Raw genomic sequence first — 14,602 nt, 5'->3', positions numbered from 1 at the left:
TTTGCGAGGAATTCAAAGATTCAAGGAAATAAACAATTTTCTAATATATGAATGATTTTCCTTTTTTACATATCTATGCTATATTAAAAAAGAGTTAGTTAAATTAGACGACACGTTGATCTTTCATTGGAGGATGACATTTAGAATTAAGGATGGGTTATTTTTCTACTCTCCCATCTAATCTACCTAACTACCCATCATGATAATCCATTAATCCCCCACCCCCAACCTTTTGCGTCCCTCTCAATCTCATCTTTTTCCAACTTTCATCCACAAAACATACCAAGAGGTTTAAGTTATGGATAACCATATTTTTTTCTTACATGCGTGTTTGTGCATGTCCCTATACCAGTAATGCGAAAATACCGTGGATCTCCGCGCAGAAGATAGGCAGAACCCACAGCTTGGAACAATGGGTTCTTTCCACTGATGCAGTGGAGAATAAGCTGCTATGGTGACACAGTATTATTTTCAGAACATGATGATCAGAGAAAGTGTCATGAAATGCTCTCCCTTGAGATGTATTAAAGAGTTGAGATTGCAGAAGGATTGATACTGAAATAGTTTTAAGATTTCACATACCCGATTAACAACATTGACATTATAGAATGTGCTATTTGCTGGAAGGTAGTGAGATTAGTTTGAGATACAAGTCTAACCTACTGGAGGAATTCAATATTTCCCACTCATGCCCTTGTAAGATGGAAATCTGTATCAGGTATGACGAACTTTAGGATGCCTGCAGTTGTTTTAGCTTTCAAACTACAAGATGTGGTTCTCCAGCTTGTAACACATACACCATATTACACAACTTTAACAAAGATGACAGATTTGAACTAGGCCAATTTCCCGCTGGAAGATAAAGTTGGTATCATCATAACAAATTTTACCCACTGTGAAAATGTGAATGTTTAAATTATGAATTATTTTGCATGAAACATATAGTGAGAACTGAGAAATACATACAAAGGCCATCTCTAAGCGGCCTGCTTATTCAAGAGTCTCTCTACAAACCTTTGTTCTTTTACAGAAGAAAATTAAAGCTAAAGAAAGTATGCATGTCCATAAACCAATTTCCTTCATCCATCTAGAATGTTACCTTTGCTACCTTCTGTTGCCTGCATTCCTACATTTTTACACATACCGACTTCCTCGCAAACAGTCGAGGCTTGCTAAGTTTTTTCTGTAGTTTCTGTGTATGGAATAAAAAACCACCACTCAGGACATCATGATTCCCTTGGCACTCTTCCTACCAGTGCATGGAGCAAGTTCTTCGCAGAGATAGCTTGGGTTTTTTATTCTCAGTAACTGGGATTACATTTTCCATGAGCTGCAAAAAAAGGTTTAAGCCATTAACCATACAAAGCCAAATTGGTATTGCATGAGCAAATATACTACACACCCACATAGAAGAAGTGCCAGAGGACTATTAGGACTGTGCTGTCCCCCATGGGATGAACTCTCTAACCTTTTGAAGATTTACAGCACTTGGATTGTGTTGTTCACCAAGCAAATATCTCAAATCTTATATAAAACAGATATAAACAAAAATAATATTTGCAGCTTGAGATTTCACAGGAATGCCAAGCATGAAAAGTACACAAATTCTAGATGGATGAGTCACAAAGATGTATTGTTCAAGGGGAAAAAAAACAGTCAACTGTTTAAAAAACAGAAGCGCAAAGGCATGGAACTTGCACTGCAGACGCTTCTGACCAGACAGTAGGGCTACCAAATTCTAATAACCTTAGAGCTGATCCCAGTGACTGATGTCGCCAATAAAAGACTATATCATAGTCATCCTTCAGGAGGCCCAAAAAAAAAAGTAGCGCATAAGTTACTGGTTTTGGAGGTATACGCAGCCATGCTAAAGAAATAAAATCAACATTAGGACCCAAACATAACTAATTGGAACCAGCATATATGTTGATCCCGTCTGAACTGCTCAATTTTTTCTCCTAAACATAATAAGTTAAAATCAGCAAGTCAGCAACTATATCACCTAGTAAAGATTTTAATGCAACTAGTACAAATTGATGGTACGAAAATTTACCATGACCTTTGACAAATAATTCGCAATGATATTAACTAAGGGTGATAAACTATTGAGAAATACCCCAATATAGTTGCTTGCTGATAATCTCTTCATGTACATACATGAATTTGGAAAATTGTCATTTATAATCTATTCTTTTCTTAATTTTGCTAGAAAACAAAATACTTTATTAGACCTTGAAGAGTAGGAAGTGCATTGAAGCTCATGACCATATTACCATAAACCATTGATCAACATTACGGCATTTCACATATGTGTATGAAAGAATGGCCAAGAGAGTGCTTGCAAAGTAGAACATCAGAGAGATTATGAATGCAAAGGCAACAGAATCTTGGTGCACATAACTTGCTAGCCGTTGCATCTCCAAAAGGATGCTGTAATGAAGTATGTGAAGAACAGATAACCATAAACATACCCACTCATATACATGGTGCATGAAGAAATTTATATAAGAACTATTTGAGTGTACAGTTAATACATGTCTGTTACATTGCCATGTCTTAGGTGCTAATCTATATAGCAGTACATGAGAAGAGTGTAATCAGGTGTGTATATTAAGCTATTTCCCAAAAGTGAACAATATATACTCAATGCATTCATCTCAGACACCCGGTTCCTAGCCTCATTGGTTTTCGAGCCTCATAACTATGGGATTCAACAAATTATTGCTGCTGATTACGATAACAGGACTGAACTGTTTGGCTCAAAAAGAAAGAGATTAATGATTTAGGGGGGCCGAAAGTCGCACAACATTGTCTTGAGAGGGCTTCTTCCCTTGTAATATAGTTGTTTATTGTTTAGACAAGTACATATCGACCATTTTCTAAGTGTATCTAGACCCTTTTATTTTTGAAGTATGATTCTAATGGTATAAACAACACCATGTTAGGTATCCTTTTGTGCAAACATGTAGATATTCATATACTGATTCTTTTTAAGTAATACAACCTTTAGTGTAAACAACTTCTCGAAGTTGCAATTCACCTCAAAAAACCAAAGGCAGTGCTCTGATGTTTTGCAAAGCTAAAAGAAAAACAACAAAATAATTGGGCATAAGGTAGTTACCATTACAGTATCACAGCAATTGATTTTCTTCATCCAAAAACTGAAACTAGGCCACTATTTTCACATCAAACTCTGTTCCAATACCTACTGACATTCTCATCAGAATAATGTGCTTAAACAAGAATATATCAACTACTGCGATGCTTTATAAAGTTAAGGTAATCAAATAGGCAAATGTAAAACAGACAAACAATCTAGAAGGGGATAACCAAGCAAGTATTTCAGGGCTAGCCAATGCTACCATATATTGAACAAGCAGAATGCAGAAGTTTCATGATAAAAACATAATGCAGTAGAAAGAGACTTGGTAAAAATATGAGGAACCACAACAGTATCAAGCAAAATTGTACTCATGCATATTTTTGAGATAAATTCAGACTTTGCAAAACCCAAAGCACAAAACTAAGATATGCACCAGAGGCAAGTGAAAAGAAAATTAAGAACTTAATGCCTTGTAAACAAGCCTTTCTATATGGGCTCCACTTTATGGATGAAGTGTGATCCATCAAAGTCAGAGGGTCTTCACTAGCAACTCTCTCTCCTCGCATCAATCCTGAAAACTAGTATTCTGTTCTGGGCCGAGGCTATTCCAGATGAGAGGAGAAACCTGTTGTGGAACCTGAGAGGCCTGTCAGGGAGTAGGAAAGCTACCTTGATTCACTTCATGCAAGCCCATGCAATCAAGGAACAACTCACAATGGTGCCAGAGGAAAGTGAAATTTTGATAAGGATATTGCGTTCATCTCTAAAGATACAATTTACAGGGTAGCAAACTGAACTTAAATAAAATTCCCAAAGGACCTTAGCCAACATTGAGAGAACATCACTATACTATCTAAAATAAGCATATTGTAATGTAGGTTTCCTTCATTTTCAGATTCTGGACCATGAGAACTATTTGGTTCGATTCATATCTTTCTACCCATAATAGGGATTGGTATTTATCCTGATTTCATTCTCTTGTTATCCATTGACAGTATATGAGATATCCTATCTAAAAAAAGGGCATCCTAGTGCACAATGCTCCCACCACTCTGGGGTCTAAGGAGGGTCAGATGTACGCAGTCTTACATCCCCATGTGAAGAAGCCGTTTCCATATGTCAAACCTATAACACTCAAGTTACAACGAGGCAACTCACAAGCTATCCTATCTAATTACTTTTATAGATAGTATATCATTAATGAGACAAAAAGTCTTATGTCTTTAATTTTAAGATTTTTTAAACTATTCACTTACAATGCAAAAAAATAAAGTGAATCAGCATTGAAATGAGATGCATTTTAAGTTCTTTTTTTGACAACCACTCAATCAAGGAGGCGTTGTAATTCACAGTAAAGACAAAGTCATTATACCTTCATTCCTAGAAGTGAATAACTACACCATTTCTATAACATCTCCCTCACTTCATCCCTAGAAGTGCCAGTGTGCTGAGCTAACATTTTAGCTAGACAGACTCGATCTGTTTTAGGTCAAGCTTGGGCTCAAAATGACAAACAAGAGATGGACCTAGCCTAGAAAAAGAAGCCATTTCTTCAATGAGTTGAACCTAGGGTTAGTCCTAGATATCAAGCTTGATAGGCCAAGTGTATAACAATTACTATCAATAATCTTGTAATAATTACATATTAGTATTTTGACAATTAGAAGTAAATGTATCATTATAAAGTAAAAATCCTGAAAATATATAAATATTTCCAAATAAGATCTATCATTTCTCAATACCCCTTTACCTCTTCCATAGTCCTCCACTATATTGTAACAAGAAAATCCTTAGTCAACAATACCATTGCCCCCATTCTATTCTACCCTTTGATCACTTTGTTTGCTTGCCCAACACAACAAAACTTGGCATGTGTCACCAGGTGAACATTACTTCATCCTCCAAAAACCTTAAAAAAGGGACACTTCTTTACAACACAATATAAAATAAAAATATTTAAACATGTCAAAATATGCTAATGACGAGTAAATTGACTGGCCAATGGCACTTTATTATTAGAAAACACAACCATGCCAATAATAGAAGAAAACAAAGCCACGAAAGACACTTTAATAAACGAATCTGGAAACTTTAAGCTGATATTGTTTAACAACAAAATAATTAAGAATTTTGATTGATTGCAATGAGGTGCTTTTAGATGGATACTTTGAAAAACCATACCATTGTATCGACATTTCTAGCCTTCAATACCACAAGCTCTGTTCTTTACCATAGTATACCCATGTACAAAACAAGACACAAGTACAGGATCTTAAGTCCAACACAGCACTCTAAGAGTCTGGGAAGCAAAAATGGGAAAGGTGAGAGAAGGGTGGATGAATGGGAGCAAACCAGAAAGTGATCATTAGAGGAAAGGGGTTTCAGTTATCTATCTGGGATAAGGCAAGCTACCTAGCAAGAGGTTTCGTGCATTAGGTGGATGAGGTGGCAGTAGAAGGAGGATGCCAATGGATGGATAAAACTGCAATATAGGGGAATAAGTGGTGAATGTCATGATAAGCGCTTTGGGAATCTGGGAAGCAAAAATGGGGCAGGTGAGAGAAGGGGACGGATGAATGGGGCAAACTAGAGCGAGACAATCAGAGGAAGGAGGTGCCAATTATCTATCTGGGATAAGGCAGGCTACCTAGCTAGAGGTTTAATGCATTGGGTGGATGAGGTTACAATGGAAGGAGGATGCCAATGCATAGAAAGAACTGCAATATTGGGAAATAGGGAACGAATGCCATGATAGGTGCAACATCGAAACAACAAGTGAAAAGGATTTAGAGATATGGTTTTAATCAGGCTGCTACTACGTGCATGGTATATGGTTCATACAAGAGTGTTTGATTGATGAATGTGATCCTCAGTCAAGAAGCTTATTTGATATTCTGATGATCAAATTAACTCAGTCTCAAGTTTACATGCTGTCGCTTTGCATTAAGAGCCTATTGACCAAAAATTTTTGTTCTACTTCCCCTATTTTGATTCAGTCCATGGCCTATGTCAAAGAACAAGAATAGGTTTGCATTAACTTTTTTATTGTTTTTCTTTAAAAAAATAAGTATGCATAGATATAACAAGGCACAAGTTTGCATTAAGTACATACTAAAACTTAAAAGTTGCACAAAGCAAAACTAGGCCCTATAGAATTAGGTGATGTCCAGCATGTCCAGATTATACGTACCTATTCTTTGCATCCGTACACAACCGTACACAAACCCATGTAACATAGCTTCTACCTATATAAGCAAGTAGGATTGTCAAACAAGCGAGCTGTTCGTGAGTAGCGCATGTTTACCTTGAAATTCAACTCGAGTTTCACTTGCTCAATTTTTGAATTGGCTAGGCTAGACTTGGCTTGCACAAGCCCAGTTTGATTAAGATTGAAATATAAACAAATTAATAATTTATATATATTATTTTACTTAATCTTTATGTATAGAGGTTACTTTTGTATTTATTCTTGAAAATATTTTTTTTTACAAAATAAAAAAGATTTTAATTATGAGATTAAGGTATGACCATCATAAATAGCTCAACGTATGTACGTATGAAATCTTAAGATACCTTAGGCTTTCACCAAGTTTCTTAAATAAGTTGTTTGTGAACAACTCAATTTCGTCTCAAAATTAATTGAGCTCGACTTGACTAGAAAATGTAAGCAAGCTTGAGCTAGGCATAGCTCATTAAGCTCAGCTTGTTTGCACACCTACGAGCACGATAATTCATTTTTAGAGTGCCTCCAAGTGTCTTTCCATATAATGCATGCCCCGGTGTCTAAAATTATTAGAACTTGAAATTTCAAAAAATATGAGTATTAGACATCCCCAGCCCCAATTTTTCATTTTCTCGTTTAATAAATTGTTATCTTGATATATTGGTCTCAAGCCTCTACTAGGCAACTTTACCTAGCCTAGACCTTTGTCTAGGATGTTGACCTAACATGGCACATCCCACTTGATATTATATGCATGAGAAAATAGAACACCTTTTAGATGGTTTTTGCATGACAAATTAGCATCGGACTATGATTTCATGTTTGATGAATTTTGAAGAGCAAGGACTAGCTTAAATTGTGCAACATGATATCCAATTAGGGTAAGTAGCATGTTTGCATTGAAAAACATTGGTCTATGGCACAAAAGGACATCTTGGAAAAAGTTTTGAGCTTGTATAAAGGAACTCTTTCGTTGTGCAAAGCTCTTTAATTATTTGGAATCCACTACTAGTAACCTATCTAATCCATTGTAATCATCATCTATCCATCATTAAAGAGAACTTTGGGTGGCCAACCATCACACAAATTTCTTGGACATTCAACAATAGGCAACAACATTCATATAGACGGGGTATTAAGCAAGGAAAAATGTAGAATAGGCAAAAAAAAAACATGCATTATAAGTGGGAAATTGACATTGAACTTGCTTCCTAGTATGGACTAGTTTTTGTCCTAACATTGGAGAGAAGAATAAATGGAAAATGAAGAGGAATGAAAGGAAGGAGAGGACATAAATAATTCCTGACTTGCTTAGCTGCTCGCCTTGAAATCCTGATTTGCTTAGCCACTCACCTTGAAATCCTAATGGGCAATTAGGCACCTACCTAATACCAGAATAGGGCCACTTGTCCAGCACTTATAACTTTTTAAAACCATCATAGTTATTCACCCATGTTTTAGAAGGATGACAGAAATGGGATGAACCCGTAAATCTAGGCACGTGTGTTAAGATTGTTCATAGAGACAAAACAAATAAACAATTTTTCCCAAGTGCTTGGCACTTGGACAAAGCCATTGTTGATTACTTACTAGCATCCATCTAACTTGCGTGCCTAATGTTAGGAGGAAAAATAGTATTAGATCCACAATGTAGTTAATACGCAGTGAAATGTCTGTTTCGGAAAATATACAATAAAAGACCTGTTCAGATTGGAAAAAATGCAGTTTGAATGCTAAATATTGCTAAAAAAATCCTTGCACCAGTGTCATGCCATGTGGCATAGTGGGATTAGTACGATTCAAATGGTTGGCTGTCAGCACAGTTTACAAGGGGTGGTCTTTCGGTCATGGCACGTGGCAAGCTAGTGGTACAAGAAAATTCTTGGCCATGGAGTTGGGCCTCATAGCATTCTTCATATGCTTTTAATTTTTTGAGAGCGTTGCACTTCCTGTGCAACCAAAAATCCATAATTGTAATCTATCTTTCTGAAAGGGCATCCAACTGTTCTAAATTGCTAACTTTGGCAGACTTCTAAACCATGCAAACAGACTAGTCATAACAAAATCAGATTTAGTTAGGGAATATAAATAAAACATTCATAACAAAATGTGAAAAGACCTACAAAAAAACTTCAAAATGAAAGCTGCATAGATTAACTCATTTTCGATGCAGTAAATATACAAAGGCAAATATTTTCTGTTATATAAATTCATTTACAACCAACAGACTCATGTACATCCATACCTGCTGAAGCCTCTCTTTGTGCTGCTCCTCCTGCAATTCCCAATTCAACCAGACCCCAAGTCAGAAGAAAACTGACGACTAATAAGTCCAACAACATTAACCATCAAAATTTGCTGAACACATCCAGGTTCCTTAATCATATTTCTGGGCAGAATATTATAGTATTAAAGTGGTGTTTCAGAAACTCCATGTTCTTGCATAAGAACAATCTATAGGATCATGAGGTACAATTTTGTTTGTTATTAAACCAGCCCTTCTACAAAATTTGGGGATGTTGACCTCTCAGTTCCCCAAAATCTTTATGTCCTTCAGAGAAATCAAAAATGTATTGAAGAAAGACAAGAAAATTCATCTTTCTCCATGCAACAAAATCACACTCTTTAGCAACAAGCTTGCTTCGACTATATGACATCTATTTAGATTTTAGAAAGAACATGCAGCAGTACCTGATATTTCAGTAGCCGAGCATTTTCCTCCTCCAGCTGTGTCACTAAAGATTCAAGTTCTACGGTGTAAGCCTAGAAGAAAACATAAACATACACAAATTTAAAATTTTTTTACACCGCCAAAGGCCAAATAATTCGTTGTCTAAGCCTAAAAACACATAAATATACACAAATTTAACACTTGTATACCATGGAGGATTAAATTATTCATCGATTCAAAGGGAAGGAATGATTTTTTTTAAAAAAAGAAACAAACAAAGAAAGAAAGAAAGGGGACCTGTTTCCTCTCCCTCGATCTAGCAGCCGACTCCCTGTTCTTGATCATCCTCTTCTGCCTCTGAAGCACCACCCTGTCCACCGGATCCAACATGAGCCTCTTCCTTCGCCTCCCTCCTCTTCCGCCGCCGCCTTCCACTCCATTCCCAAACCCTAAAACCGGATTCTCCAGCGGCAGCTGCTGCTGCTGGCCGAAATCACCGCCCAACACTGAATCCAACCCGAAATTCCCTTGCCCGGAGCCCGATGGAACCCTAACTTCCTCCTCCCTAACCGCCCCGGCCCTCGCGAGGAAGTCCTCCAGGGTCATCTCCCCGTCCGATCCTTTCCCGCCATCGCCCTTCCGGCCGGCGGCGATCTCCCTCCAGACCTCGTCCACCGTCCTGCTCGCGATCTCCTTCGGCTGCGGGAAATTCCCCTCCCGCGATGCCGACGCCGGCGCCTCCTCGCCGGCGGCACCGTCCTCGCCGGCGAAGGGCGCGGCATTCTCCGGGTAGATGTTGCGGAGGAGGTCCTCCATGCTCATGGATCGGAGGGTCTTGATGGGGTCGCCAGCAGCGGAGCTCTGGAGGTCCGTGACCGCCGGGGAGAAGAGGGAGGACTGACGCGCGAAATCTGAATTCGCCGACGAGGACGACGCCATCACCCGCGACGACGCCATCCGAGTGATTATAGGTTAGGCTTAGGCTTAGGGTTTGCGATCCATCTCCGTCGCACGGACTTCCTTTCTCTGTCTCTACCCGTCCGTCTCTATCTTTTTCTCTCCTTAGAAGAAGAAGACGGTTTCCTCTCTCCCTTCGGTTTTTTTTTTTTTTTCTTTCTGGGAAGAGAGATCACGCGTAACGGATCTTCTACAGACCAGTTATAGGAATTTCCTGCAACCTGAAATAATGGCAGCTTCGGTCGGTTCAAAAAAAAAAAGATAATTCTTTTATGTTCATTTAATATCAACCATCAAATATTATTATTTTATGTGGAACCATTGATGGTGGAAATTTTCTAAAACCGGAATTGCAAAAAAATAAAAAATAAAAAATTATGTTCCTTGAAAATCAACCATCAAATATTATTATTTTATGTGGATCCGTTGATGGTGGAAATTTTCTAAAACCGGAATTGCAAAGAATTTATACTGGGAGTGGGATGTCCAAATGATTATTATTTGTTAATGTTTAAAATAATAGTTATGGAACTGTATTTTTTATGTGTTAAATAGGGAAATTAGAGCAATTCAAGGAAATATTTTTTATGATTTTACATGGATATTAATTAGTCATGGTGCTTTTTGTCCACCTTAGGTAGTTAGAAACAAAGATTATAAATTTATACAGAAAAAAAAGGGCTATGAATTGCCTGAAGTGATCTATGACCGCCATGTGTGTGCGTGTGTGTGTGTTAAACAGGGGAGCTAGAGAGTACTAGGAAGTATTTATCAATCAGCCATGGCATTTTTGGTTCACCATGGATAAAGGTTATAAATTGTCCGAATTAATTATTGATTGCCCCAGCCAAAAGTCAATTTGGTACTTTTTGGAAGGTCAAAGCTTGAAATAGTAAAAGGACTAAGATCTTAAGTGTGTAGAAGTAGAAGATTTGATAATGTTGTTATTCTCTCGTTCCAAGACTCGTGTGAAACTGCCCGTACTCATCTGATTTGTGGAAAAAAAAAAAAAAAAAAAAAGGAGAAAAGTGTGGTCAACAAGACATTCGAAGCAGTCATATAAGATATGCAACGTGTGTATTTGATCCGCTAGATGAACAATAATAAAGTTTTGAAAGGATTGAAAACTAGAGATATTCTTATCGGCAACAAAAGAAGTTATTATATTTATGCATATTAGTCATCATGAATTTGTTGTTGTTGTTTTTGTTGTTGTTGTTGTTGTTATTATTATTATTATTGATTTACATAAAAAAGAAAATGATTTCAGTAAGTCATGCTTAAACAATGCACTGGCTTGCACATGCTTGAGATGAATTAATCAAGCTGACGCCTTGCTCATTCTTTTTTCTAAATAAGAGATGTTACATGTTATGGGTGTGTTTGGATGATAGAAGATCTTATGGATCCAATGAGATTTTCTAGTGTAGTTAAATCTATCTATCCCTAAAAAATAAGAATCGAGAAATCCTCAAACTCCGTAAACCTGCAACTTACTCTTGTCTGCCACCATGTAATAGAGAAGAAAAATAAAGTAAGCACTGCACAAATGATCCATATATTGTAGATTCCACCATCTAAACAAGTCCCAAGGAATTACTTACATGCCGAGATAGGCAACACAATTAAAATGATTCTTAGGGAAGAGAAGGTTGCATGGAGAGAAGACACCCGATTAATCATCATAGCTTTGAACTTTTATTGAATTTTATTGAAAAAGTAATTTAGCATCCTGATTCTTAGAGATTGCTTATTCCACGAATTTTAAAGTTAGGAAACTCTTCTATCCTATAGCTTACAGCCTTTCCATCACAGTTCCACTTAAATGTAAAAGATAACTTATCTGAATATCCAAATACAACCTAAACAAAATTTGGTGCTATGGAGGTTATTTGGATTAATGATTTACAATGATTGTGATGAGCGCGGCAACCCCTCAGAGAACTTGGGGAATGGATGGTCTGAGGTCCTTCAAGAGCAACATTGGTACCAAAGAGGAACTCAAAAAGTAACAGGGGAGGAGATCGTCAGTTTCTCCAACAAGAAGGTGGACAGAGCTTAAGAACGGCGGTCACTTTCTCTGCTTGGTAAGGGGTCTCCTATTAATTTAATTATCAAAGAATTAAAGTTAAGACTGATTTCAAGCTAAAACCTTTCCTTGCACGCCATTTCGAGACCCCGAAGGACTAGGATTGGGCGATGGAAAAGGAGTGGCGGCCAAATTTTAAGCTAGAGGCAGATGTCATCTGATCTGCCTGGTTGTGGGCACAGTTCTAGTTAAGGGTGGCAATCGGGTCGGATCAGGCATAAACCAGTCGGGTCAGAAAATTATAAACTTGAACCCAACCTGTTTATTAAACAGGTCAGGAATTACAACCTGAACCCGACCTGTTTAATAAACAGGTGACCTGACCCGACCCGTTTAAGACCCGTTTAAGAAAAGGAAAGGGTGGGGGCGGAGGGAATGAGAGGGGAAGAGTCTTAAATCCATCCGACCCAAAATCCATGTCCCAGAAGACAAAAATGGAACAATACCTCATACCAAGCTGATTCGATCGACTTAAAAACCAAAAAAATGAAGCAAAACATTCCAAAAAAATGCACAAATTTGCTACGAAATTCAAGCACCTAAGATCGGCGGGATCTGATCCTTCTCCTTGCTCTTCTTGCTCGGCTCTCCGGCGCACGGAAAGCACCCCATTTCTCCGAGATCTGATCCTTCTCCTTGCCCTTCTTGCTCGGCTCTCCGGCACACAGAAAGCACCCCATTTCCCCCAACCACCGATCGTCCTCACCACGGCCCCCACCCAAGCTCATCGAAGAGACGAGAGAGAGAGAGAGAGAGAGAGAGAGAGAGAGAGAGAGAGGCGGGAGGGTAAAGAAGAAAAAAAAATACCCTAGCTCATCTTCTTCCCCGATCGGCCTCCCTCGCCACGGCTGCACCCGAGCCGCCACCCCACACCGCCCACGGCCCCCGCCTTGCCGCGTCGCCGCCGGAGCTTCATCGGTCGAACCACCGCCTCGAGATCTGCCGCGACCGCCGCTATGCCGCCGTTGCAGCGCCGCACCGAGCCGCCACTGCTGAGCACCGCTGCCTCCGTCAAGCGCCGCCGCTTCTGCCGCTCCACCGCTCGGATCCAACGCCCCCTCGCCTTCCCGATCGGACGCTCCACCGCCTTATCTAGATGAGAGAGAGAGAGAGCGTTCCGTCGGATGATGACCAACCGGCAGTTGGTGAAGGCGATGGAGTTGGTCTTGGGGTTGCCGGAGAACAGGGTCCTGCGGTCGCGCTCCGTCGAGGGCGTGCACGCGTACGTCTCTGAGAGCTCCGGTGGCCGACGAGAGATGGGAGAAGAACTGAAGAAGTGTAGATTAGGGATTTAGGGGAATATAAAAGAGATAGAGTTTGTGAGGATTATAAACCGTCTGATGATCGAGATGGACGGCAGCAGATTAAATTACAACCTAAACGGGTTAAACGGGTCAGATATCTAAAATTCGTATCCGACCCAATTAATAAACAGGTTAAACGGGTCAATCTATTTACAATCCGAACCTGTTTAAGCTAAACCCAAACATGTTTACAGCGGGTCGAACACGGGTCGGGTTGGCGGGTTGGGTCACATTTTGCCACCCTTAGTTCTAGTTCTGTTCTATAGAGTTTTAGATTTTATCATGGATTCACAGTGCAAAAGCTTAAACTATCATCAGGTGCAGGATCAACCTAGGTTAATAAATCCATGTGGCACCCTTTTTATTAGTTAATGTAGGATTATGATAATCTTCACCTACTCGAGTGGGGAGGGACATCCATCGCTCGGGTCCTCCTCAACCATAATATCCCCCAATGAAGAGCCCATATGACTAATAGAGGTTGTAACGTACAATGGATCTGCTTTTGATGTCAAGATGAAAGTAAAGATAATAGATTTTTAGTTACTTAATCTAAACAGGATAATCGAGCATGATTGTTATTGTATTTATAATAACAATACATGATTGTGCATATGATCCAAGATTATAAAGAATATTACATCCAAATCTTGGATAGGTTAAGAATTTTTGTTGCGCTCATATATTCTTAGGCTTGTTCATCTAAACATCCAAATTTTTAGATAGGATCTTAACATTAGGATCATTGTTGCCATAGAGCAAGCCTAATAGAATGACTAGATGTCTATTTGGTCTAATAACTCGACTTCGCCATTCAAGGCACATTCTAAATTTCTGAAACCCAATGGCATCCGCTTATTTGCAACTACGATCAGACTCGAGCATGGTTTGGGACTACTAAAAAGCTTGGGATCAATAAATGGCTGACTATAAAAAATTATACTCTTTAATAATGAACCAGAAGACAAAGTTCCCCATTTTAAACCTAGGCTTGGTCATGCATCTCTGAAAAGGAAAATCCAGAAAATGTATGTAAATCCATCTCGCATTAAACTTAAGCATGAACCAACCATATTCTTGACCTCATCCAACATGTTTATAGCTGTTGCTGGAAAGTGGACCCGGGGGCGACCGCTCAGCTGAGAAGGAGGAGCTCTGGCAGGCGGCGTGGTACGTCGGTGCGCTGCGTCCTCCGGGGGACCTGCAAAAAGCCGGTGGCCGAAGTTTTCGGCGCCGGCCCTCCGATGCTTAAGTC

General features: G+C 39.1%; 1 protein-coding gene across 4 annotated transcripts; it reads right to left on the bottom strand.

Moving 5' to 3' along the window:
- Nucleotides 1-894: 894 nt before the first annotated feature.
- On the bottom strand, nt 895-10,203 carry LOC103710095 (bZIP transcription factor 12-like). 4 transcript variants are annotated; one of them, XR_604559.5, is made up of 5 exons: nt 9,295-10,203; nt 9,018-9,089; nt 8,572-8,601; nt 3,122-3,205; nt 895-1,330 (listed from the first exon to the last, which is right to left on the bottom strand). XR_604559.5 is itself a non-coding variant. In XM_008795710.4 (4 exons), the coding sequence occupies exons 1-4, from the start codon at nt 9,952-9,954 to the stop codon at nt 1,250-1,252; spliced, it is 843 nt and encodes a 280-aa protein (XP_008793932.1). In that variant the 5' UTR covers nt 9,955-10,203; the 3' UTR covers nt 895-1,249. The 4 variants fall into 4 exon arrangements, 1 of the variants encoding a protein (XP_008793932.1); XR_003386268.3 differs by having other exon boundaries at nt 3,122-3,193; XR_015970964.2 differs by having other exon boundaries at nt 1,274-1,330; nt 3,122-3,749.
- Between the last annotated feature and the right edge of the window lie 4,399 nt (nt 10,204-14,602).

This window comes from Phoenix dactylifera, chromosome 11 (genome assembly GCF_051530095.1).
Source record: "Phoenix dactylifera cultivar Ajwa chromosome 11, Ajwa_hap1_PhDact_Kaust_v1.1, whole genome shotgun sequence".
In the NCBI taxonomy this organism is placed as follows: Eukaryota; Viridiplantae; Streptophyta; class Magnoliopsida; order Arecales; family Arecaceae; genus Phoenix; species Phoenix dactylifera.
Note: the sequence above shows the minus strand (reverse complement) of the source record. Positions and strands in the feature narration are given on the sequence as shown.